This window comes from Squalius cephalus (genome assembly GCF_949319135.1).
Source record: "Squalius cephalus genome assembly, chromosome: 6".
In the NCBI taxonomy this organism is placed as follows: Eukaryota; Metazoa; Chordata; class Actinopteri; order Cypriniformes; family Leuciscidae; genus Squalius; species Squalius cephalus.
In genome coordinates this window covers 48,683,676-48,707,931 of record NC_137127.1, presented here as the reverse complement: position 1 = coordinate 48,707,931, position 24,256 = coordinate 48,683,676, and the positions used below count along the sequence as shown (strand labels likewise).

The 24,256-nt window shown below is 41.2% G+C and overlaps 1 protein-coding gene across 1 annotated transcript; it reads right to left on the bottom strand.

Annotated features, from left to right (window-relative positions):
* Positions 1-252: 252 nt before the first annotated feature.
* Positions 253-16,210, bottom strand: LOC307160727 (fibulin-7). Its single transcript, XM_079874912.1, has 8 exons — positions 16,001-16,210; positions 13,737-13,896; positions 13,477-13,647; positions 11,049-11,174; positions 9,776-9,946; positions 9,312-9,449; positions 9,103-9,238; positions 253-2,297 (listed from the first exon to the last, which is right to left on the bottom strand). Exons 1-8 carry the CDS (start codon positions 16,073-16,075, stop codon positions 1,937-1,939), a joined length of 1,338 nt encoding a protein of 445 aa, XP_079731038.1. The 5' UTR covers positions 16,076-16,210; the 3' UTR covers positions 253-1,936.
* Between the last annotated feature and the right edge of the window lie 8,046 nt (positions 16,211-24,256).

Sequence of the window (24,256 nt, the reverse complement as noted above, 5' to 3'; positions counted from 1 at the left end):
GACAAAATCCATTTCATTCTGTGTTTTAGTGACTAATTCTTTTTTTTAGAGTCACTTTAAATTGTGAAATGGGTTTAAACACTATATTTTTCTTTTGCTCTGCAGTCGTATGGCATTATGTTCAGGTGATTGGCTTCTGCCTGTAAAGTTTTAAACTCAGCAGAATCTTCCCATTCTGCTTTCCACATGCGTTTCTAAGATGGCCAAGATGAACTGCTCGATTACACCACAAAATAATTTAGAGGCAAATTTGAGTAAATTCCAATTTTTTATTATTTTAATCTCTGGACAGCCCTGGAGACCTGAACATGATTAATGACAAAAAGATGCATGCATTAGACTGAAAAGGTACATCAACAGGTAGATTCTTATAATTTATTGGTATTAGCTAAAAATAAATATTAGCTCAGTTTAGAGGATTGCACTCTGGTTGCGTTTACACTTGGCATTAACATGCGACCTGTATCCGGATGTTGTCCACATACACATTGAAAAGACGAGTGTGAACGCGTTGTTATCCGATCAGCGTGTCCTGGTCCAGGGGGAGGCGAGGACGCTTGTGATCGGATCTCAGTGTAATGTAAACACAATCAGCCGTCGTATCTGCATTCAGAGGGCGACGTCATATAAAATGAAACCCCTATGATCAATGATGTGACTTGATTAACATGATCTACCCAGTGATTTTTGTATGATCAACTCTGGAAGTATTCCTTTGTTCAAAAAGGAAAGTAAAGTGAGTGAGTGAAAGCAATTGGGACATTGTTTAATTTGCATCATCTTTACTCTTTATCTGCTGTCGTGCCACAGACCTACTTTAAATATTATGCAGGAAACAGAAATCCGATCAGTTATCCAGATACAGAGGCTACTTAATGTGAACAAATGTAAATGCGCCATGTCCTGATTGGCTAATGACCCGATCACGGTGATCGCATGTTAATGCCAAGTGTAAACGCAGCCAATGACGCACAGGACAACAGGGGATTAAGGTCCCACTTGTATTAATTATTTTGTAATGCACAACTATATTCATCATTATATGAACATGTCTGGCTATAAGCAAAGTAATATTAGGTTATGACTCTACCAGACCAGTTCTGATCCTCTAATTTGATTGGTCCAGTAGTAGCCTATGTGAGTGAAACCCAGAGAGGAGCTGTGAGAAACTCTCTACTCACAGACACTGTTTTAATCTATGTGTCGTATGATGACAATAGCCACGTTTCCATTACAGATTTGCGCACAACTTTTGTGATATTTTCTAAATGTCGATAAAAAACTATTGCGCAATGACGGCGTTTCCATTAACCGATGTTATGCGACTAAAACGTCATTTTTTCCTCTCACGAGAAGTCATTCCAAAAATCATGGCAACGGATGTTGGTAGGTTTACATATATCCCAGCCCTGCCATTTTTGTTAATGGAAGGAGACGTATGTGTGTTATCCAAGCATTAATGGCAAGGAAAGACCCTTATTCTTGTGGGTGGCACATATGAGGAGTTTCTGGGAGTTTCTCCCTCATATCTGCCTCAAGGTCTTGATTTAGAATCCAGTATTCACATTCAAATCTTTTATGAGTTTAAAGAACTCGGTCTCGTCTTCTGTCCAAACACACCGCACCGTCTACTTCAGGTGACTGTAAATACACAAAAACTGTTTCCATTGCAGTTTTGCGAAATATTCCTCTTTCAAATTGCCTGAAAAACCACCGCGATATATGGGAGTTTTTGCGAAATTAACGTGTTTCCATTGGGCGTATTTTCAGTGCGCAATTTCAATTTGCGCAATTTGAAGCGTAATGGAAACGCGGCTAATCAAAGCTTGAGACTTTGGCTCTTTTTTTGGGACGTTTGTTTGGTGGAGAATCTATGCAAGAATGCACAAACTACCTAGCCAGATTTCTTCTTGATATTAACTTCTGTAGCTTGACTCTAAAACTCATATGGTGAGACAAAGATGGTGATTTTGGTGATGTATCGGCCCAGCAGTTCTCCGCGCTCCAGCTCGCTCATCTCCACCTGCAGGTCCAGTGTGGCCGGGCCCAGAACCGGACGGGTCAGCAGGAGTTCCCCCGTCTGACGGTCTGAGCGCCTCACGGTGAAGAACTGGCGAGCTCGTCCTCCCAGCAGAGCGAACCTCAGCGAGTCTCCGATCATCCTCACGGCGGAGACCCGGAACACGACCCGAGGAGCCGAGAGCCCGGACACCACCGACAGGTGATGGTGGGACACGGAGCCGGGTGTCTGAGAGCAGGTCCTGCTGGACCCGGGGCAGGGGTTCCTCTCGCAACGCCTGAGAGCACAACAACACTTTCACAGATTTCTTTGTTTTAATGGGCTAGTTCACCAAAAATTAAAATTAGCCCATGATTTACTCTCCCTCAAGTCATCCTAGTGTATGTCATTCTTCTTTAAGACGAATACGATCGGAGTTATATAAAAAAAATGTCCTGGCTCTTCCAAGCTTTATAATGCCAGTGAATGGCCGTATGTTTTTTGAAGTCCATCAAAGTGCATCTATCCATGATAAGTGCATCTATCCATAATAAAAGTGCATCTATCCATGATAAAAGTGCATCTATCCATGATAAGTGCATCTATCCATGATTAAAGTGAATCTATCCATGATAAATGTGCATCTATCCATGATTAAAGTGCATCTATCCATGATAAAAGTGCATCTATCCATGATAAAAGTGCATCTATCCATGATAAAAGTGCATCTATCCATGATAAGTGCATCTATCCATCATAAAAGTGCATCTATCCATGATAAGTGCATCTATCCATGATAAGTGCATATATCCATCATAAAAGTGCATCTATCCGTGATTAAAGTGCATCTATCCATGATAAAAGTGCATCTATCCATAATAAAAGTGCATCTATCCATGATAAAAGTGCATCTATCCATGATAAGTGCATCTATCCATGATTAAAGTGAATCTATCCATGATAAATGTGCATCTATCCATGATAAAAGTGCATCTATCCATGATAAAAGTGCATCTATCCATGATAAAAGTGCATCTATCCATGATAAGTGCATCTATCCATGATAAAAGTGCATCTATCCATGATTAAAGTGCATCTATCCATGATTAAAGTGCATCTATCCATCATAAAAGTGCATCTATCCATGATTAAAGTGCATCTATCCATGATAAAAGTGCATCTATCCATCATAAAAGTGCATCCATCCATCATAAAAGTGCTCCACACGGCTCCGAGAGGTTAATAAAGGCCTTCTGAAGCAAAGCCATGTGTTTGTGTATGAAAAATATCCATAATTAAAACTTTATCAACTATAATAACTAGCTTCCGGCAGAAGGCCAATTCCAGCAGACGCATCGATTGCATGATGCATTGACGAATGCGGAAGCTCAAAGGAAAGAGCAAAACAAAACACCAGTCACGAATTAGAAGTCTAAAATGAGAATTTTTAAAGAGAAATGTGGGAGGAGCTTGAGTTTGTTGCCCAGCCCTATTTGATTGAACCACGAGAGGCATCAAAGCTTATGCTACTCCTACATCTGTCATTCATCGTCAAGTGTTACTCTTGATCGATTGCTGATTGATTGCTGTCTGATCGATTGCTCCTGCCTGCCTCGTTGCTGCTGCTGAGTTGGCTTGTGTCTGTAAGCTTTGTTATTCTTTCTGTTTTGAATCAATATTTACTATCATTCCTTGTTGTTTATACCGCTAAATATAGCTTACTCAACATCACACATTAACCTGCCATCGCTAGCTTCAATCTAAATCGTTATTGCTAGCACAACATGCTAGTAATTCGTTAGCCTGTTAGCATGCCATCCGTGCGCTCTTTATTTATTTTTCTCTTGCGCCTTTTACGAGTCCATCAAACCTTAGGTGAGTAGGATCAGTCAACAAACACGGTGAGTCATGTCATCTTCTCCTCTTATTGTCACTTGCTCTTCATGTAACATGTATAGCATATCCTTCTCTGTCAGCACAGGATTTACATGTGATAAATGCACGGAGATAGTCAAGCTGACGGGGAAGATTTCAGAACTAGAGACAAGCATCCAAACTTTAATCGAGGTTAATAGTAAGAGTGCAAGGGCTTTAGATACTGCTTTGGATGCGACTAGCTTAGTGAACTCTTTACATTGTTCGGTTCCGGCTGAAGTAGAGCCCGTGCAGCAGGGCAATTGGGAGTGGGTGACGGTGAGACGCTGTAGTCGCGGGACAAAACACCACTCTTCTGTTCCGATTACCAGTGAATTCTCCCCTCTCAGTGAAACACCCACTGTAAATCCTGTTGATTATGCCCTAGTAATTGGCGATTCTATTACACGGAATGTGAAAATAGAGACACCAACCACCATAGTCACATGTTTGCTGGGAGCCAGAGCGCCTGACATCAAAGCAAATTTAAAAGTGCTGGCTAATGCTAATCGTAAATTTTCTAAGATTATTATTCACGTCGGCACTAATGATGTTCGACTCCGCCAGTCGGAGATCACCAAAATTAATGTTAAAGAAGTGTGTGAACTCGCAAGTACGATGTCAGGCACTGTAATTTGCTCTGGCCGCCTTCCTGTTCGCCGGAGTGATGAGATACTTAGTAGATTGTCCTCACTCAATGGTTGGTTGTCTAAGTGGTGTCCGCAAAATAATATAGAATTCATAGACAATTGGAAAAGTTTTTGGGGCAGACCTGACCTGTTGAAAAGAGATGGTATTCATCCCTCCTGGGATGGTGCTGCTCTTCTCTCTAGTAATATGGCTCATAGTCTTAGAGCTCAAACATGACAAATTGGGCACCAGGTCAGGAAGCAGACAGACTGGCTAAACCAACCGTCTGCTAGCGGCCTCGCGTCACCCAGGTCAGATAAATCCCATCACATAGAGCCTCTTTCACCTAGATATCATCATATAGAGACTGTGTCTGTAACTTGAATTAGGAAATACAAAAAACTCCCAAACCCATCTAAGGGTAAAAATTTAATTGATGTTCAACAAATAAAAAACAGCTATAATACAGATGAGCAAATGCTAAAGCTTGGGTTGCTGAATATTCGATCGCTTACTCCAAAAGCACTCATTGTTAATGATATGATTACAGACTATAATCTAGATGTGCTGTGTTTGACAGAAACCTGGCTAAAACCAGACAATTACATTACTTTAAATGAGTCCACCCCGCAAGATTACTGTTATAAAAATGAGCCTCGTCTGAAACGCAAAGGGGGAGGTGTTGCTGTAATTTATAGTAATATTTTCAAAATTACTAAGAAGTCTAGTTTCAAATATAATTCTTTTGAAGTTTTGGTGCTTAATGTAGCAATATATAGTGTAAATGATAAATCACGTTTGAGATTTGTGCTGGCTACTGTACACAGGCCACCAGGGCACCATACAGACTTTATCAAAGAATTCGCTGACTTTCTATCAGAGTTAGTACTGGCTGCAGATAAAGTCATAATTGTTGGTGATTTTAATATACACATAGATAATGAAAAAGATGCATTGGGATTGGCATTTAAAGACATTCTGAACTCTATTGGAGTTAGACAACACGTGTCAGGACCTACTCATTGTCGTAATCATACTCTAGATCTAATATTATCACATGGAATAGATGTTGATGCGGTTGAAATTCTGCAGCAGAGCGATGACATCTCAGATCATTATCTAGTCTCGTGTAAATTTCATTTAGCCAAGGCTGCAAAGCCGACTCCGTGTTTCAAATATGTGAGACCTATCACTTCTGCCACTAAAGATTGCTTTATTAATAATCTTCCTGATCAGTTTCAGCATCCCAGAAGAACTTGATATTGCAAAAGAAACTATTAACTCTCTCTTTTCCATCACTTTAGACACAGTTGCTCCGATGCGCTTAAAGAAGATTAAAGAAAATAGTTCAACACCGTTGTACAACGAGTACACTCAGGCCCTTAAGAGAGCAGCCAGAGAGATGGAGCGCAACTGGAAGAAAACAAAACTAGAGGTATTTCGCATTTCATGGAAAGAGAGCTCGATTGCATACAGAGAGGCTTTAAAAGCTGCTAGAACTGCTTATTTTTCAACCCTATTAGAAGAAAATAAACATAATCCTAGGTATTTATTTGAAACAGTGTCTAAACTATCAAAAAATGGTTCAAGCCCAGAAGTTTCCAAGCAGCACAGCAGTAATGACTTTATGAACTTCTTCACTTATAAGATTGATAACATCAGGGAGAAAATTATTACTATGCAACCGTCTACTACAGTATCGCATCAGGGAGTGCATTGTAGTCTCCCTAAAGAAAGATTTGATTCATTCATTGCTATAGAAGAAGAAGAATTCGTTAAAATCATTATATCATCTAAATCGACAACATGTATGTTAGACCCTATACCGACTAAGCTACTGAAAGAGATGCTCCCAGAGGTCATAGATCCTCTTCTTAATATCATTAATTCATCTTTGTCTCTAGGATACGTACCAAAAACTTTTAAGCTAGCTATGATTAAACCGCTTGTTAAAAAACCGCAACTTGATCCTACAGAATTAGTCCATTACAGGCCGATCTCGAATCTACCTTTTCTGTCAAAGATATTAGAAAAGGCGGTATCCTCACAACTATGTTCCTTTTTAGAAGGAAATGATATCTGTGAGGATTTTCAGTCAGGATTTAGACCGTACCATAGTACTGAGACGGCTCTCATTAGAGTCACACATGATCTGCTCTTATCATCCGATCGTGGTTGTATCTCTCTATTAGTGTTACTCGATCTTAGTGCTGCATTTGATACTATTGACCACAACTATCTTTTAAATAGACTCGAAAATTATGTTCGCATTAGTGGAATTGCACTAGCATGGTTTAAATCATACTTATCTGACCGTTATCAGTTTGTAGCAGTAAATGATGAGATGTCTCATCGATCACAAGTTCAGTATGGCGTACCACAAGGCTCAGTACTAGGACCGCTGCTGTTCACTCTGTACATGCTACCCTTAGGAGATATCATTAGGAAGCATGGCATTAGTTTTCACTGTTATGCTGATGATACTCAGCTCTATATTTCTTCACGCCCTGACGAAACTTACCAATTCACAAAATTAACGGAATGCACAGCTGATATAAAAAATTGGATGACTCGTAATTTCCTACTACTTAACTCTGAAAAAACAGAGATTCTAATTATTGGACAAAAAACTTCCTCACGTAATAACCTAGAATACTGTCTAACACTTGATGGCTGCTCTGTCAAGTCTTCATCGTCGGTATCTAAATTACATCATATTCTCTCATTAACAAATGCAGAACAGATGCATTCATGACATCAAGGCTAGATTATTGTAATGCTCTACTGGGTGGTTGCCCTGCACGCTTAATAAACAAACTACAGCTGGTCCAAAACGCAGCAGCTCGAGTTCTTACCAGAACCAGGAAGTATGACCATATTAGCCCGGTTCTGTCAACACTGCACTGGCTCCCTATTAAATATTGTATAAATTTTAAAATATTGCTGATTACTTACAAAGCACTAAATGGTTTAGCTCTGCAGTACTTGAGCGAGCTCTTGCTATCTCAAAATTCCGGCCAGCTGATAATACCTAGAATATCTAAATCGACTGCTGGCGGTAGATCCTTCTCCTATTTGGCACCAAAACTTTGGAACAGTCTTCCTAACATTGTCCGGGAAGCAGACACACTCTGTCAGTTCAAAGCTAGACTAAAGACACATCTCTTTGACCTAGCATACACATAACACATTATAGACTTCTATAATTCAATATTAGGTTGCATAGATTAGGCCAGCCAGAACCGGGAACACTTCCCATAAATCTTGATGTACTTGTTACATCATAAGAAGAATGGTGCCTACGCTAATATTAGTCTCTCTGTTTATCCCGAGGTTTACCGCAGTCTGCCGGATCCAGGCCGTATCCAGATCTAACGAAGGACCTTCGCCTGGACGCGACGACAGCGCAGTCAACTAGTCTCTCCCCTGTGAAGGCCTCCTTCCCCTCCCTTTACCTCTCTACAGATAAAATGTGGGGACTGAACTCGTAATACGCATGTGTACGCCATCAGCGTTCTCACTGGTCGCGTTTTTCAAGTTTGCGCAGAGAGAACTTAAGAGTTTTCTGTTAAAATGGTGTCGTGTTAGCGGCCCCTAAGTTAATAACTAATGATCGTTGCGACGGAAGTGAATCAATCTAAACTAACTTTAGCTGGACAATAACTTTATTCTAGAGCTGCTATAAAGCCAAAACACTTTACTTTAATTTCCTATTATCACTGTAAAGCTGCTTTGGAACAATCTACATTGTTAAAAGCGCTATATAAATGAAGATGACTTGACTTGACTTGACTTGTGGCGTAAGTTGACTTACGTAGGCCTTCTTTTATTATGGATAGATGCACTTTGATGGACTTCAAAAAACATATGGCCCTTCCCTGCCATTATAAAGCTTGAAAGAGCCAGGATATTTTTTTATATAAGTCCGATTGTGTTCGTCTGAAAGAAGAATGTCATATACACCTAGGATGACTCGAGGGTCAGTAAATGTGATGCATAAGGATGTAGTGTAACGATGAATTATTGTTTTTTCCGAAGTGTTAACAACTTAGTGTTAACTAATAATTGTTGCAAACTGGTACTACCAACAAAATATTAGTGCATTGAACTGGGCGTCGTTACACTACATCCTTATGCATCACTTTCTGCCAGGACTTTTACGTGCTTTTCCCAAACCACAGAAGTGACGTCAACGTCCGTGTTAGCAGTAGCATGAGCCGTCAGACAAGTGTTATTTAAATAAACTCCTGATGTACTTACAAACTTTCCAATGCCTCATTTTATGAGTACAGAACCTATTTGTACTACTGTAGAAGTTTGGTCCCAATCTGGGCATTATTAGTGGGGTAATTTATGAGATACATCATAGGATCCGTTAGCGCCTGCACTAAACCATCCGGCTGATTTCTCTAAATAAGCTCTAACTTTAATAATGTTCATCCAAGGGATAAAGGCTTCTGGGGGGGTGTTCGGCTCGAGGTCACGGTGCAAAGGACCAAAGGTTGATTTTACTCCGAACCATCCCTTTAAATAAAGATGCTTCGTAGACTGTTGCTTACGTTGGAGAGGTTTTGGAGTAGCTGGCGTTTCTAATCTGTGGACACTCCACTTTAACGCACTGAAAACCCCCGTAGGTGTTGATGCAGAGCTGGTCACGTGTGCAGTTGTTCTGCCTGGATCCACACTCGTCGATATCTGGAAGGAAAAACAGGATCAGAATCGAGACTGTAGTGTTTCCCAAGTGCATCTTTTGCTGTTACTGAATGACCTTTGCAGTTCCGTCCATCACGGGTCAGGTTGTAACCGGCAGGACAGGAGCATCTGTATCCACCGGCAGTGTTAACACACGTGTGTAAGCAGAGACGGCCCGCCTGCCCCATGTGGAACAGCTTACACTCATCTATGTCTAAGAGAAAACATACAGGAACGAGCAGATTGAAACAAACACGTCATTGGACGGAAGAAGAGTATTTGTGTCCCTAGTGAAAAGATCAGCATCGCTGGTCCCAAAGAGAGAGACCAAAAACATCACAAGCTGGTGAAGAATAAAGTGGCCATGACTGATAGAAATGGGGTGTTTGCCATCGAAGACCCGTCGCAAAATAACGGGAGAGATTGAGTTTTGAGCTTGACCAGTACGGGTCTCTTTAGGTGGGATTTCAATCTTTGACCTCTAATAAACAGTGTCTTCCTTGAGTGTGTTTGGTGACAGTGATGGCTGAAGAAGCGCACCTGTGCAGACGCTGTTCTCTCGGCCGGAGATGGAGAACCCCGGCTCACAGGTGCAGTGTGTCGTTCCCTGGATCTGACTACACCTGGGTTGGCGGAGGAAAGCGGACGAGTGGGACTGAGGGAAGGAGGATGCTTCGCCATCAGGGGACGTGTTCATTACGTTCACAAAAACTGCAGAGAGAATCCGATTTCAAGAGCAGGTAAAGTGTCAGTTGTGCACCAGAGACAATCCTCAGATTTCAGCATGAAGCCTGGTTTATGCTCAACACATCTCAATGCACATGCAAAGAGTGTATAGAAATAATGTTTAATAACGTCAAACAGAATAATGTCAAAAGTTCTCACCGGGAATATATTCAAGCAATACACTCTGACAATTTTACTAAAACAAATGCAAGTTCTTGTACAAGTAAAAACACCTCTTGAGTGCCATGAGCTGTTGCTTGCTGTCTTGAAACCCTCACAGAACCTTTTTTTAACAATGGAATTAAAATTGCAGCTGTTTGTCAGAGCATGTATATCAGGAACATGTGCGTCTGATTGCGCAAGATTTTGTAATTTTACTGGAATGCCAGATTCTGTGGATGAGTGTTTGGAATTTGCAGAACTGTTGCTTGATGTGAAAAGGACTTCGACCGGGATCCGCCACTGACTAGAGGGAATGTTCATTAATAATTAAATAATTCAATTAAAATGTGTTTTTGTGCAAGTACTCAAACAAACAACAACTTGCGAAAGAAAACACTTTTGGGATTTTTAAATATCCTTTAATTAATAAGTGTGATCTAAGGTGAAGGTTTATAATGTTTCTACAGCCCTGATCCCAGATGAAGGTCTACTGAACATGCCCAAATATACTCTCAAACGGCCTCTGTTTGAGGGGTATGAACGGATGCTAGCCATATGTGATGTGACGGGATCATATTTCACCTTTGATTGATCAGCAGACATATCTTTAGGTGTTTTTTTTTGGGCATGTGGAGATTGAACATAAGCTGTAATTTGATTTTCAAGGGTATAACACAACATTTTACAGTTTTGCCAAATTTCACTGGCTATATTTTGAGAGCTGGTTTAGGGAGGATAAATATGGTTCTGTTACAGCAGTTTTGGGCCACTGCATCATTTACTGATGTTTAAACATGTGTGTGTCTTATTCATCCGAGGTGCAGTTCAGAAGTTTATTCTTTGATAGGCCTGGTAACATCTTTTTATGTCAAAAACGGGGCCTGTAAATGTGCTCAAAAAAGCTTCTGATGAAATGCAAACCAACATGTGGGCGTTGGAGAGTCGCAGGAAGGTCCAGCCCAGCCCTGGCCACAGAAACAGCTGAATCCATTCACCTCGTCTCTACAAGTTCCTCCGTTGGCACAAGGTGATGACAGACACTCGTCGATATCTTTAGAGAGGAGAGAAAGACAGTGAGGATTCAGAGTCTATAAGCAAAACCATAACCGAGAAGGTAAAGTTGCTGTAATGTATGTATGTAATTCGGTCAGATTCTTCTTTAGTGCTGTCACAGAGATGTGTGTTTTCTCACTGCATCCGCTTCAGTGATTCTCCCTTCGAATGAATGAAGTCTTGATGCTACACAATATGATGACATTCTACACTATTCTGTGCTTCAGCAGTTTGGAGAAGGTCTTTATTTGCTCCAGCATGTCAACGTCTCTGAGCACAAGACAAGTTCATATACCTGTACATGTGGTTTAAGTCTGGTGCAGAAGAACTGGACTGATCTGCCCAAAGCCCAGAGAATCTCACCAAACACCTTCAGGATCAACTGGAAAACCAGCCCTTGACCTCACTGAGCGTGTCTGAATGGAGCAAATCTTTGTTCAACATCTAGTGGAAGAACGGAAGCTGTAAAGCAGTAAAGACAGGAATTCATGCTTTTGAAATGAAATAATCAACAGTCAGGCCTCACTCATCTCATCATCACTCACTTATCGCTCATCTCAATGGTGTTTAGGGGTTCAGGTCTGGGCTTTGTGTAGTAAACCGTGTCTATATGGACCTCGTTTTGTGCACAACAGAATTAACAATGGAAAAGCAAAGACTCTCCACAATCTGCTGCAACAGAGTTGAAATCACAGAATGCTGAATTCTAGACCGCTGGAAGGGACTGTCCACGTGCTTTTGATAATATTTTGTATCTGTCAGATAGTGGCAACATTTTGTCCATTGAAAACATGCTTACAGCACCTTAAAATACAAATGTAAAGAGTTTATGTTAAAATTATAGAGTATGTCATTCGAAAAGTTTACAGGTTTTCAAGAGAAAACTTCTCTAGAGTGGAACAGAAAGATAGTTGTGATGACAGAGAAGATGGAAGGTTTCCACCAGCCGTTTGTATGATCTTAAATTCTAGGGTTCACACAAGGGACGTACAAACTACTACTCAGTCTGTAAAACTCAGTAATTAAAGGGTATTTAAATAGATTATCCCCCCAAAATAACACTTCTGTCATTATTTCCTCACCCTCATGTCATTTCAAAGACTTTTTAGCTTTTATTTTTTGTCCATTCAATAAATGTTAACCTTAACCAGTCCTTTGTGTTTTACAGAAGAAAGATATGCATACAGGATTGGAACAACATGAGGTTAAATGACAGTCTAATGACTATCAGTATCACAATATAATGTTGCACCATGTGTACTTTACACTAAACGTACAGTGAGTTACTGAATCTAAGCACTCCTTAAACCCGTGCTGTTCCTCAATACGATGTCTGCATTGGCGAATCCTACTGACATCAAGCAGAAGACGTCAGTTCACTGTTCCTTCTGGTTACGTTATTTAAATTTAAATATAGCATATTGAAATATGCCAAATCACATCTAATAATATCCACCTGCAAACACAACCAATCAAGTAATGCATTTACTCACCGCAAACGCTCAGTGATGTTCTAGTCTCAGAAGGGAACACACTGTTAAGATCCTGATCTTCTTCATGTCCTTCATTGCCTCCGTCGTCTTTGACTGATCATTACCACATCTGCGCACTAAAGTTAAGTCTACTTACCTTCATCTATGTGTTAAACAGGGGTTCGGGTCTGGTCTTATAGGTTAGTCAAGTTCTTACAAGACTCTGTAAATCATTTCTGTTAGGACTTCACTTTGTGTTGACATGCTGGAATAGAAGAGGACCTTCACCAAGCCACTGCAGCGCAGCTGGAAGCGCAGAGTTCTCTAGAACGACATTCTAGAGCATTAAGATGTTTTCAGTGGAGTTACTTCAATAGCCAAACATGTTAATTAGAAGCAGGTGTATCACAAACATTTGGCCAAATAGTGTATTTCAACTTGAAATGGCATTTAAAGACATTTTTCTGATAGAATCTTTCAAATATTTTTACAAATACATAAAATACCACGTGGTTTCCTAGAAAGAGCCGTTTTTCACCCACAGACTGAGACGACTGCCCCTCAGAGACAGGTGGCACTGAGGAGGCTTTAGAGCAGAGGTCTTCAATCCTGCTCCTGGAGGGCCACTGTCCTGCAAAGTTTAGCCCCAACCTTAATCAAACACACCTGAATCAGCTCATCTAGCTCTTCAGAATCGCTTGAATATTCAAAGGCAGGTGTGCTGAAGCAGGTTGGAACTAAACTCTGCAGGACAGTGGCCCTCCAGGAGCAGGATTGAAGACCTCTGCTTTAGATGGACTAAATAAAGGAGTGTTTAAGTGCGGACACCTTTGCAGACGGGCTGATGTCCACTCCAGCTGAGCGAGTCTTTACACTGTCTCGTCTCGGAGCCCAGCAGCTCGAAGCCCGCGTCACAGATGAAGTGCACTTCATGGCCAGCGAACAGAGTCTTCCCCAGCTTTCTGCCGTTCACAGGAGGCTCCAGCTCAGGGCAAGTGACTGTGGAAGACAACAGCAAACAGTGTGCACGCTTTAAACTAAATCAAGCATGTGTGTCTCATATTCAGTTTGAACTGTCATTTACTCACAGTTCTTTGGTTTAGCGGGCCGGCGTGCAACACTGTCATGCAGGAGGTTGAGTTTCTTCCTCAAAGTACGAAGACTCTGCAAGTATGAAGATTCCTGTGATGAAAGCAGTTTGTGAGCCTGTTGAATTGAGTTCTGTAGGTCTCGCTTACCGGGACAGTCCTAAAAAAACATGCATATTACCATCACAGACGCAGAATTGACTGTTTTTGCATAACATGTTCAGATCCATACGGTAGCATCCAGTACTGAAAAAACAGGCTGTCATATTTCATAAAGAATCCACTAGTGCCTCACTCTACAAGAGACCCGGCGACCTCTGCTTATCATACATCATCAAGATTAGCCTGTTTTATGACCCAAACGAGTTTAGAAAGGACTAAACTTTATTCACTCTTAAACAGACAAATAAGGTCTTTTTACTCCTATGCATCATATATGACCACTTGAGAATGAATGGAAATGTGTAAACATGATATGTTAGCTTGTAATATTTTGCCTGTGTATTAAGACAAGCTGTAAAACTACTTGGTTACTCAGGATTTCAGATGAACTGTGTTTGCTGTAATTTTCCCTGAATGTTACTGTGCATTACTAACTCCTGTAACTCTGCTCAGAGTAATATTATAAGAATATTGAAACGTTTACCCATAACCTCCCTCGCATCCTGTTTAAAGATCCCTGTCTAAGAACACTTAGGGTTCAGATTCAGGTTCAGGTCTTGTCTTTTCATTCATCAGACGCTCAGCATCAAACCGGTTCTGTGTCTCATCAATACAACTTCCAGCAAAGATCCACTAAAGCCTCAACAAACTGCATCAGGACATTCTCTTTTAAACGATCCAAAAGTCAAGTATAAAGCTTAGTCTGATTAAGTGATGATGACCTAATTAAGCAAGCAGACAGTAGGCTACTGATACTCTAATGACTGCTAGTTGACATGTAGTTGCACAGTTACTCATAGTTAGTAAAATTTCTAAAATGGACCATCAACATAGTGTTACCCACAAATTTCAAAACGGTCATAACGTTACACAGGCTGCCCAATGTTCAAAACATTGCATTGTGCATTCATTGTCTGTATGAACATTACTTTAGTCACCTTCAATGACATTAATCATAAATATCAACAAAAAAATACAGTATAGGTAAAAAGTGAAGCACATTAAAACTTTAACTGCAGTGTTCCTCGCCTGGCTTACTGTAAAAATTAAAACAAAGGATTGATAACTCCTTATATATTTCCATCAACCATCTATAGTAGATTTATTTGTCCACAGGTTCTCATTACAAGGACCTGCATACATAGAGTACTGACAAATCTGAAAACATAGTCTGGAAAAGTGGTATATAGGACCCTAGAAAGAGTGTCTGAATGATGAAGAAATATTAGATTCCTATTTTCCACAGTAATTGGTGTCAATGGATCTCGTTATCATGAAACTTTCATGATCCAAGCATGAAATATTGCTTGTCTTTTTCCTTAAAACGACAAAGATTGTATTTCCTTTTATTGTTTCTTTTTGACTTATGTAAGCAGGATAAATATTTGAACTTCTTGAAGAACGCCTGGTTAACTGAGAGAGCAGCCGTGTTGGAGACGCATTAGTAGCGGTGGGCAGTAACAGAAGCTGTTGATGTTCGGGGTAACAGTGTTCTCTTTAAGAGTACATCAAAACATTCCATGTTGTTTATCCTCAAATCCCTCTGAATAGAGTGGTTGTGTAGAATGTGCAACAGTCACACAGTAAGCCTACAGTCTATCAGACTGAAAGACTTTTCACAATTTTATTTCAAGATTTTATGTCAAAGGCAAGAACTTAAAAATATATGGACTCATTTTTGTATATTTTATCATACAAGAAAAAAACCTGGACTGGTGCTGCTGTTAGGCTTCCTACAAATTCAGATAAAATCAGATGCATTTAAAATAAAAGATACTTTTGCAGTAGCTTATGAATAATTTGATACCATCATCTCGTTCTGCATTATAATAATAAAAGAGTGGCCAAAATACAATGACATACACATGCGTTTAGCTTTAACCCTTGACCTACTCTAAATTAACTCCTTTGTACTGAAACGTGACTTGAGCAATGACTTGAATTTAACAACTGTGTTGTCCTGAGACAGGTCTGTTAGTTGGCTAGCAGCAAATATCGAACTCCTACTCTTTGCTCTTTATCAGGTTACAGAATCTTGAATTACACAAAAATAAAGCACTAATTTTCTGTTATTTATGGAATACTTAATAAATATAACTCACCTGAGCCAGCATTGTATAAACTTGACAGATAAATATTGAAAGGAGTATAGAGTATCTTCGGTTCATCGTCTTCATTTAATCGTTGAGTGGATACATTAATTATGTTAATAAATGCCTTTGTGTAGTGGATTCTGACAAGAAAATGCTGCGTATCTGTTTCTGTTGAGCTCCAAATTCGTTACCGGCTCAGCTTTAAAACCCCCTCAGAATGAGACTGCTGCTGCAAGAGGATTTTTCTGAAAGCAAGCACTGGATTTCCCCCCCCATAAACCGCAGGTCAGTTGGTGTATTTACTGGATGGACAGAATTTGTAAAATCAGTTTCTTGTGTGTTTCGCATTGTTAGAGTCAACGTCTCAAAAGATTCATTACTCAGGCCCACAGTAAGACATTTTTGGGCGATGTAGAAAATGTACACGCATATTTTATATCTGTACATAATAATTAAAAAAATGAGGATTAATTACTTTTAGAGAACGCAACGGTGGTCCGTCTGACTCCAGATCAGCGTGTTCAAATCATGTTGGGGTCAAAGTCTGATCAATATTCTGCTGTTTGCATGATTTGTCCATAAGTATTTTATAAAATTCATATAAAATTCACGAATCCTTACTGCTAGACCATATAACTGGCTCAGCAAATTCTCAGTCATGCATGGCCTCGTGGCGCAATAGCGCGTCTGACTCCAGATCAGAAGGTTTACATTTACATTTAGTCATTTAGCAGATTTACAAACTTACTAACTTACAAATTAGGACTAAATTGAGCAGTCATCATGAAGAGGCAAAAACAACGCAAGAAGTGCTCAAAATACGAAGTTCAGGCATTATTCAGAGTAGCATAAGCCCGATAAGTGAGGTTTTAAAGGGAAAGGGAAGGGCTTTTTTTTTTAGCGCAATTTTCCTACGGACAAAATTGCGATTGTTAACTCATGTGCTGCGTTCCAGTCCACTTTTAGACACGCACTTGCGAACTTCCCTAAGCACTTCCCCTCGGGGGAATCCCTGCCGCCATTTTGAAGTGCGTTCCACTTCGTGAAGTGGACGAGGGAAGTTTATATGGACAGACCCTCGTTCCCTCGATTTTGACCGAGGGAGCGAGTCTACTTCAAATGTACACTTCAGGCACCTATATGTCCCACAATGCAGTACGATTGTGACGTCACCACAGATCTCGTCTAATCACCACCACAACAGACAACTCTATATTAATTTTTTTTTTTTTTAAATTTAAAACAACCCAAACACACCTATAAACATTTGGATGCTGCATTAAACAAATTCTTAAAGGGAACAAAATGTAAATAATAAATCAACTCCACAGCTGATTCCAAGTGATCGGATGTTCCAGTTCAGACCATTGCAGTTTCCGCCAGTAGTGGGCACTCGCAATGACGTACATCCGAGTGAACGAGACGAAGGGAAGTTAGCGAGTGAAGGGCATGACAATTTTGGACTGGAACGCAGCAATGATTTCTGTTCTGTCTGTGCGCACCAATCTTGCACTTCTATCTCCTCCTCAACCAGACCACCTAGAGACTTCGGGTTTTCGGCATTATGTTAAGGAAGGTCTAATCTCGGGAACGCACACAAAAAAAAAAAAAAAAAAAAAAAAAAACATAAAAAGATTTACTATCTCTTAGTGTTGTGATCCCATGACGTCAGAAAATTGCGCTAAAACACTCACTGAGTTTTTATTACTTGTTTTTTTATGAGGTTAGTGCTCACGGAAGAGATGGGTTTTCAGCTGTCTTTTGAACGTTGTCAGGGATTCTGCATTCCGGATGAGGATGGGGAGTGCGTTCCACCAGCAGGGAACTGTGAATGAGAATGTTCTGGAAAGTGATTTTGTGGCTTTCTGTGATGGAACCACGAGACGTCGCTCTTTGACCGATCGTAGGCTTCTGGTAGGGATGTAGACTCGTAGGAGTGAGTGAAAGTAAGAGGGAGCTGAGCCTGTGATAGATCTGTAAGCAAGTGTCAGTGCCTTGAACTTGATGCGAGCAGCGAGAGGTAGAGAGTGCAGAGAGATGAACAGAGGAGTGACGTGGGCCCTCTTGGGTTCGTTGAAGACAAGACGAGCTGAAGCATTCTGAATCATTTGTAGAGGTTTAGTTGCACATGCTGGAAGTCCAGCCAGAAGAGCATTGCAGTAGTCAAGCCTAGAGATGACCAGGGCCTGGACGAGGAGTTGTGTTGCATGCTCAGTAAGGAAAGGCCTGATCTTCCTGATGTTGTGCAGTGCAAACCTGCAAGATCGAGCTGTCTTTGAGATGTGATCTGTGAAGGTCAGCTGGTCATCAAACGTTACTCCAAGATTTCTGACCGACCTTGATGGGGTGATTGATGATGAGTCTAGCTGGATAGTGAAGTGATGGCGCAGTGGATAAGACACAAGCCTTTGGTGTGAGAGACCCGGGTTCGAATCCACTGTGAGACACCAATGTGTCCCTGAGCAAGACACTTAACCCCTAGTTGCTCCAGAGGCGTGCGACCTCTGACATGTATAGCAATTGTAAGTCGCTTTGGATAAAAGCGTCAGCTAAATGAATAAATGTAAATGTAAATGAAGTCGTGCTGTAGAGATGGATTGGCAGGGAGGACGAGAAGCTCAGTCTTTGCCAGGTTGAGCTGCAGGTGATGTTCCTTCATCCATGCCGAGATGTCCGCCAGACAGCTTGAGATCCGTGCAGCTACTGTGGGATCATCTGGTTGAAATGAGAGGAAGAGCAAATTCCCAGAAGTGCAGGACCTCGTGGCGCAAGGGTCGTGTGTCTGACTCCAGATCAGAAGGTTGCAAGTTCAAATCATGTTGAGGTCAAACAATCCCTAATCTGACTATAAGTCTTCTGTAATATTCATGAATCCTTACAGCTAGACCATATAACTGGCTCCGGGAATTCTCAGAATTGCAGGGCAAATTCCCAAGTGTGCAGGACGTCGTGGCACAACGGTAGCGCGTCTGACTCCAGATCAGAAAGACATATTTTCAAATCACGTTGAGGTCAAAAAATCCCTAATCTGACTGCAAGTCTTTTATAAAATTAATGAATCCTTACTGCTAGATCATATAACTAGCTCAGCAAATTCCCAGAAGTGCAGGGCAGATCCGAAGGTTGCGTGTTCAAATCACGTCGAGGTCAAACAATCCCTAATTTGACCATGAGTCTTTTATAAAATTCATGAATCCTTACTGCTAGACCATATAACTAGCTCAGCAAATTTTCAGGCATGCAGGACTTCGTGGCGCAACGGTAGCGCGTCTGACTCCAGATCAGAAAGTTGCTTTTTCAAATCACGTTGAGGTCAAACAATCCCTAATCTGACAGCGAGTCTTTTATAAAATTCATGAATCCTTACTGCTAGACCATATAATTAGTTCAGCAAATTCCCAGAAATGCAGGTTAAATTCCCAGAAGTGCAGGACCTTGTAGCGCGTCTGATTCCAGATCAGAAGGTTGCATGTTCAAATCACGTTGAGGTCAAACAATCCCTAATCTGACTATAAGTCTTCTGTAAAATTCATGAATCCTTACAGCTAGACCATATAACTGGCTCCGGAAATTCTCAGAATTGCAGGGCAAATTCCCAGATGTGTGGGACCTCGTGGCGCAACGGTAGCGTGTCTGACTCCAGATCATAAGGTTGCATGTTCAAATCACGTCGAGGTCAAACAATCCCTAATCTGACTGCGAGTCTTTTATAAAATTCATGAATCCTTACTGCTAGACCATATAACTAGCTCAGAAAATTCAGACAATTGTAGGGCAAATTCACAGAAGTGCAGGACCTCGTGGCGCAACGGTCAAACAATCCCTAATCTGAATGCGAGTCTTTTATAAAATTCATGAATTCTTACTGCTAGACCATATAATTAGTTCAGCAAATTCCCAGAAGTGCAGGGCCTCGTGGCGCAACGGTAGCGTGTCTGACTCCAGATCAGAAGGTTGCATGTTCAAATCACGTCGAGGTCAAACAATCCCAAATCTGACTGTGAGTCTTTTATAAAATTCTTGAATCCTTACTGCTAGACCATATAACTAGCTCAGCAAATTCAGACAATTGTAGGGCAAATCCCAGAAGTGCAGGCCCTCGTGGCGCAACGGTAGCGCGTCTGACTCCAGATCAGAAGGTTGCGTGTTCAAATCACGTCGAGGTCAAACAATCCCTAATCTGACTGCGACTCTTTTATAAAATTCTTGAATCCTTACTGCTAGACCATATAACTAGCTCAGAAAATTCAGACAATTGTAGGGCAAATTCCCAGAAGTGCAGGACCTCGTGGCGCAACGGTCAAACAATCCCTAATCTGACTGCGACTCTTTTATAAAATTCTTGAATCCTTACTGCTAGACCATATAACTAGCTCAGAAAATTAAGACAATTGTAGGGCAAATTCCCAGAAGTGCAGGACCACGTAGCGTGTCTGACTCCAGATATGAAGGTTGCGTGTTCAAATCAAATCAAGGTCAAACAATCCCTAATTTGCCTGCGAGTCTTTTATAAAATTCATGAATTCTTACTGCTAGACCATATAACTAGCTCAGCAAATTCCCAGAAGAGTAGGTTAAATTCCCAGAGGTGCAGGACCTCGTAGCGCGTCTGACTCCAGATATGAAGGTTGCATGTTCAAATCACGTCGAGGTCAAACAATCCCTAATCTGACTGCGAGTCTTTTATAAAATTCTTGAATCCTTACTGCTAGACCATATAACTAGCTCAGCAAATTCAGACAATTGTAGGGCAAATTCCCAGAAGTGCAGGGCCTCGTGGCACAACGGTAGCGCGTCTGACTCCAGATCAGAAGGTTGCGTGTTCAAATCACGTCGAGGTCAAACAATCCCTAATCTGACTGCGAGTCTTTTATAAAATTCATGAATTCTTACTGCTAGACCATATAACTAGCTCAGCAAATTCAGACAATTGTAGGGCAAATTCCCAGAAGTGCAGGACCTCGTGGCGCAACGGTCAAACAATCCCTAATCTGACTGCGAGTCTTTTATAAAATTCTTGAATCCTTACTGCTAGACCATATAACTAGCTCAGCAAATTCAGACAATTGTAGGGCAAATTCCCAGAAGTGAAGGACCTCGTGGCGCAATGGTAGCGCGTATGACTCCAGATCAGAAGGTTGCGTGTTCAAATCAAATCAAGGTCAAACAATCCCTAATTTGCCTGCGAGTCTTTTATAAAATTCATGAATTCTTACTGCTAGACCATATAACTAGCTCAGAAAATTCAGACAATTGTAGGGCAAATTCCCAGAAGTGCAGGACCACGTAGCGTGTCTGACTCCAGATCAGAAGGTTGCGTGTTCAAATCAAATCAAGGTCAAACAATCCCTAATTTGCCTGCGAGTCTTTTATAAAATTCATGAATTCTTACTGCTAGACCATATAACTAGTTCAGCAAATTCCCAGAAGAGTAGGTTAAATTCCCAGAGGTGCAGGACCTCGTAGCGCGTCTGACTCCAGATCAGAAGGTTGCATGTTCAAATCACGTCGAGGTCAAACAATCCCTAATCTGACTGCGAGTCTTTTATAAAATTCATGAAGCCTTACTGCTAGACCATATAACTAGCTCAGCAAATTCAGACAATTGTAGGGCAAATTCCCAGAAATGCAGGGCCTCGTGGCGCAACGGTAGTGCGTCTGACTCCAGATCAGAAGGTTGCGTGTTCAAATCACGTCGAGGTCAAACAATCCCTAATCTGACTGCGAGTCTTTTATAAAATTCTTGAATCCTTACTGCTAGACCATATAACTAGCTCAGAAAATTCAGACAATTGTAGGGCAAATTCCCAGAAGTGCAGGACCTCGTGGCGCAACGGTCAAACAATCCCTAATCTGACTGCGAGTCTTTTATAAAATTCTTGAATCCTTACTGCTAGACCATATAACTAGCTCAGAAAATTAAGACAAGTGTAGGGCAAATTCCCAGAAGTGCAGGACCACGTAGCGTGTCTGACTCCAGATATGAAGGTTGCGTGTTCAAATCAAATCAAGGTCAAACAATCCTTAATTTGCCTGCGAGTCTTTTATAAAATTCATGAATTCTTACTGCTAGACCATATAACTAGCTCAGCAAATTCAGACAATTGTAGGGCAAATTCCCAGAAGTGCAGGACCTCGTGGCGCAACGGTAGCGCGTCTGACTCCAGATCAGAAGGTTGCGTGTTCAAATCACGTCGAGGTCAAACAATCCCTAATCTGACTGCGAGTCTTTTATAAAACTCTTGAATCCTTACTGCTAGACCATATAACTAGCTCAGCAAATTCAGACAATTGTAGGGCAAATTCCCAGAAGTGCAGGACCTTGTGGCGCAACGGTCAAACAATCCCTAATCTGACTGCGAGTCTTTTATAAAATTCATGAATCCTTACTGCTAGACCATATAACTAGCTCAGAAAATTCAGACAATTGTAGGGCAAATTCCCAGAAGTGCAGGACCTTGTGGCGCAACGGTCAAACAATCCCTAATCTGACTGCGAGTCTTTTATAAAATTCTTGAATCCTTACTGCTAGACCATATAACTAGCTCAGAAAATTCAGACAATTGTAGGGCAAATTCCCAGAAGTGCAGGACCACGTAGCGCAACGGTCAAACAATCCCTAATTTGCCTGCGAGTCTTTTATAAAATTCATGAATTCTTACTGCTAGACCATATAACTAGTTCAGCAAATTCCCAGAAGTGCAGGGCCTCGTGGCGCAACGGTAGCGTGTCTGACTCCAGATCAGAAGGTTGCGTGTTCAAATCACGTCGAGGTCAAACAATCCCTAATCTGACTGCGAGTCTTTTTTAAAATTCTTGAATCCTTACTGCTAGTCCATATAACTAGCTCAGCAAATTCAGACAATTGTAGGGCAAATTCCCAGAAGTGCAGGACCTCGTGGCGCAACGGTAGCGCGTCTGACTCCAGATCAGAAGGTTGCGTGTTCAAATCACGTCGAGGTCAAACAATCCCTAATCTGACTGCCAGTCTTTTATAAAATTCATGAATCCTTACTGCTAGACCATATAACTAGCTCAGAAAATTCAGACAATTGTAGGGCAAATTCCCAGAAGTGCAGGACCTCGTGGCGCAAGGGTCGTGTGTCTGACTCCAGATCAGAAGGTTGCAAGTTCAAATCATGTTGAGGTCAAACAATCCCTAATCTGACTATAAGTCTTCTGTGATATTCATGAATCCTTACAGCTAGACCATATAACTGGCTCCGGGAATTCTCAGAATTGCAGGGCAAATTCCCAAGTGTGCAGGACGTCGTGGCACAACGGTAGCGCGTCTGACTCCAGATCAGAAGGTTGCGTGTTCAAATCACGTTGAGGTCAAACAATCCCTAATCTGACTGCGAGTCTTTTTTAAAATTCTTGAATCCTTACTGCTAGTCCATATAACTAGCTCAGCAAATTCAGACAATTGTAGGTCAAATTCCCAGAAGTGCAGGACCTCGTGGCGCAAGGGTCGTGTGTCTGACTCCAGATCAGAAGGTTGCGAGTTCAAATCATGTTGAGGTCAAACAATCCCTAATCTGACTATAAGTCTTCTGTGATATTCATGAATCCTTACAGCTAGACCATATAACTGGCTCCGGGAATTCTCAGAATTGCAGGGCAAATTCCCAAGTGTACAGGACGTCGTGGCACAACGGTAGCGCGTCTGACTCCAGATCAGAAAGACGTATTTTCAAATCACGTTGAGGTCAAAAAATCCCTAATCTGACTGCGAGTCTTTTATAAAATTCATGAATTCTTACTGCTAGACCATATAATTAGTTCAGCAAATTCCCAGAAATGCAGGTTAAATTCCCAGAAGTGCAGGACCTTGTAGCGCGTCTGACTCCAGATCAGAAGGTTGCATGTTCAAATCACGTTGAGGTCAAACAATCCCTAATCTGACTATAAGTCTTCTGTAAAATTCATGAATCCTTACAGCTAGACCATATAACTGGCTCCGGAAATTCTCAGAATTGCAGGGCAAATTCCCAGATGTGCGGGACCTCGTGGCACAACGGTAGCGTGTCTGACTCCAGATCAGAAGGTTGCATGTTCAAATCACGTCGAGGTCAAACAATCCCTAATCTGACTGCGAGTCTTTTATAAAATTCATGAATCCTTACTGCTAGACCATATAACTAGCTCAGAAAATTCAGACAATTGTAGGGCAAATTCACAGAAGTGCAGGACCACGTGGCGCAACGGTCAAACAATCCCTAATCTGACTGCGAGTCTTTTATAAAATTCATGAATTCTTACTGC

What these genes read in the sequence shown, in the direction of transcription:
- LOC307160727 (XM_079874912.1), bottom strand. Translation starts at nt 16,075, where the DNA reads ATGAAGACGATGAACCGAAGATACTCTATACTCCTTTCAATATTTATC. An exon ending in ACATCAGCCCGTCTGCAAAG is followed by an intron (nt 11,175 to 13,476) that starts GTGTCCGCACTT and finishes TCCTCTCTAAAG; the next exon opens with ATATCGACGAGTGTCTGTCA. An exon ending in CGACTCTCCAACGCCCACAT is followed by an intron (nt 9,947 to 11,048) that starts GTTGGTTTGCAT and finishes TTCTCTCTGCAG; the next exon opens with TTTTTGTGAACGTAATGAAC.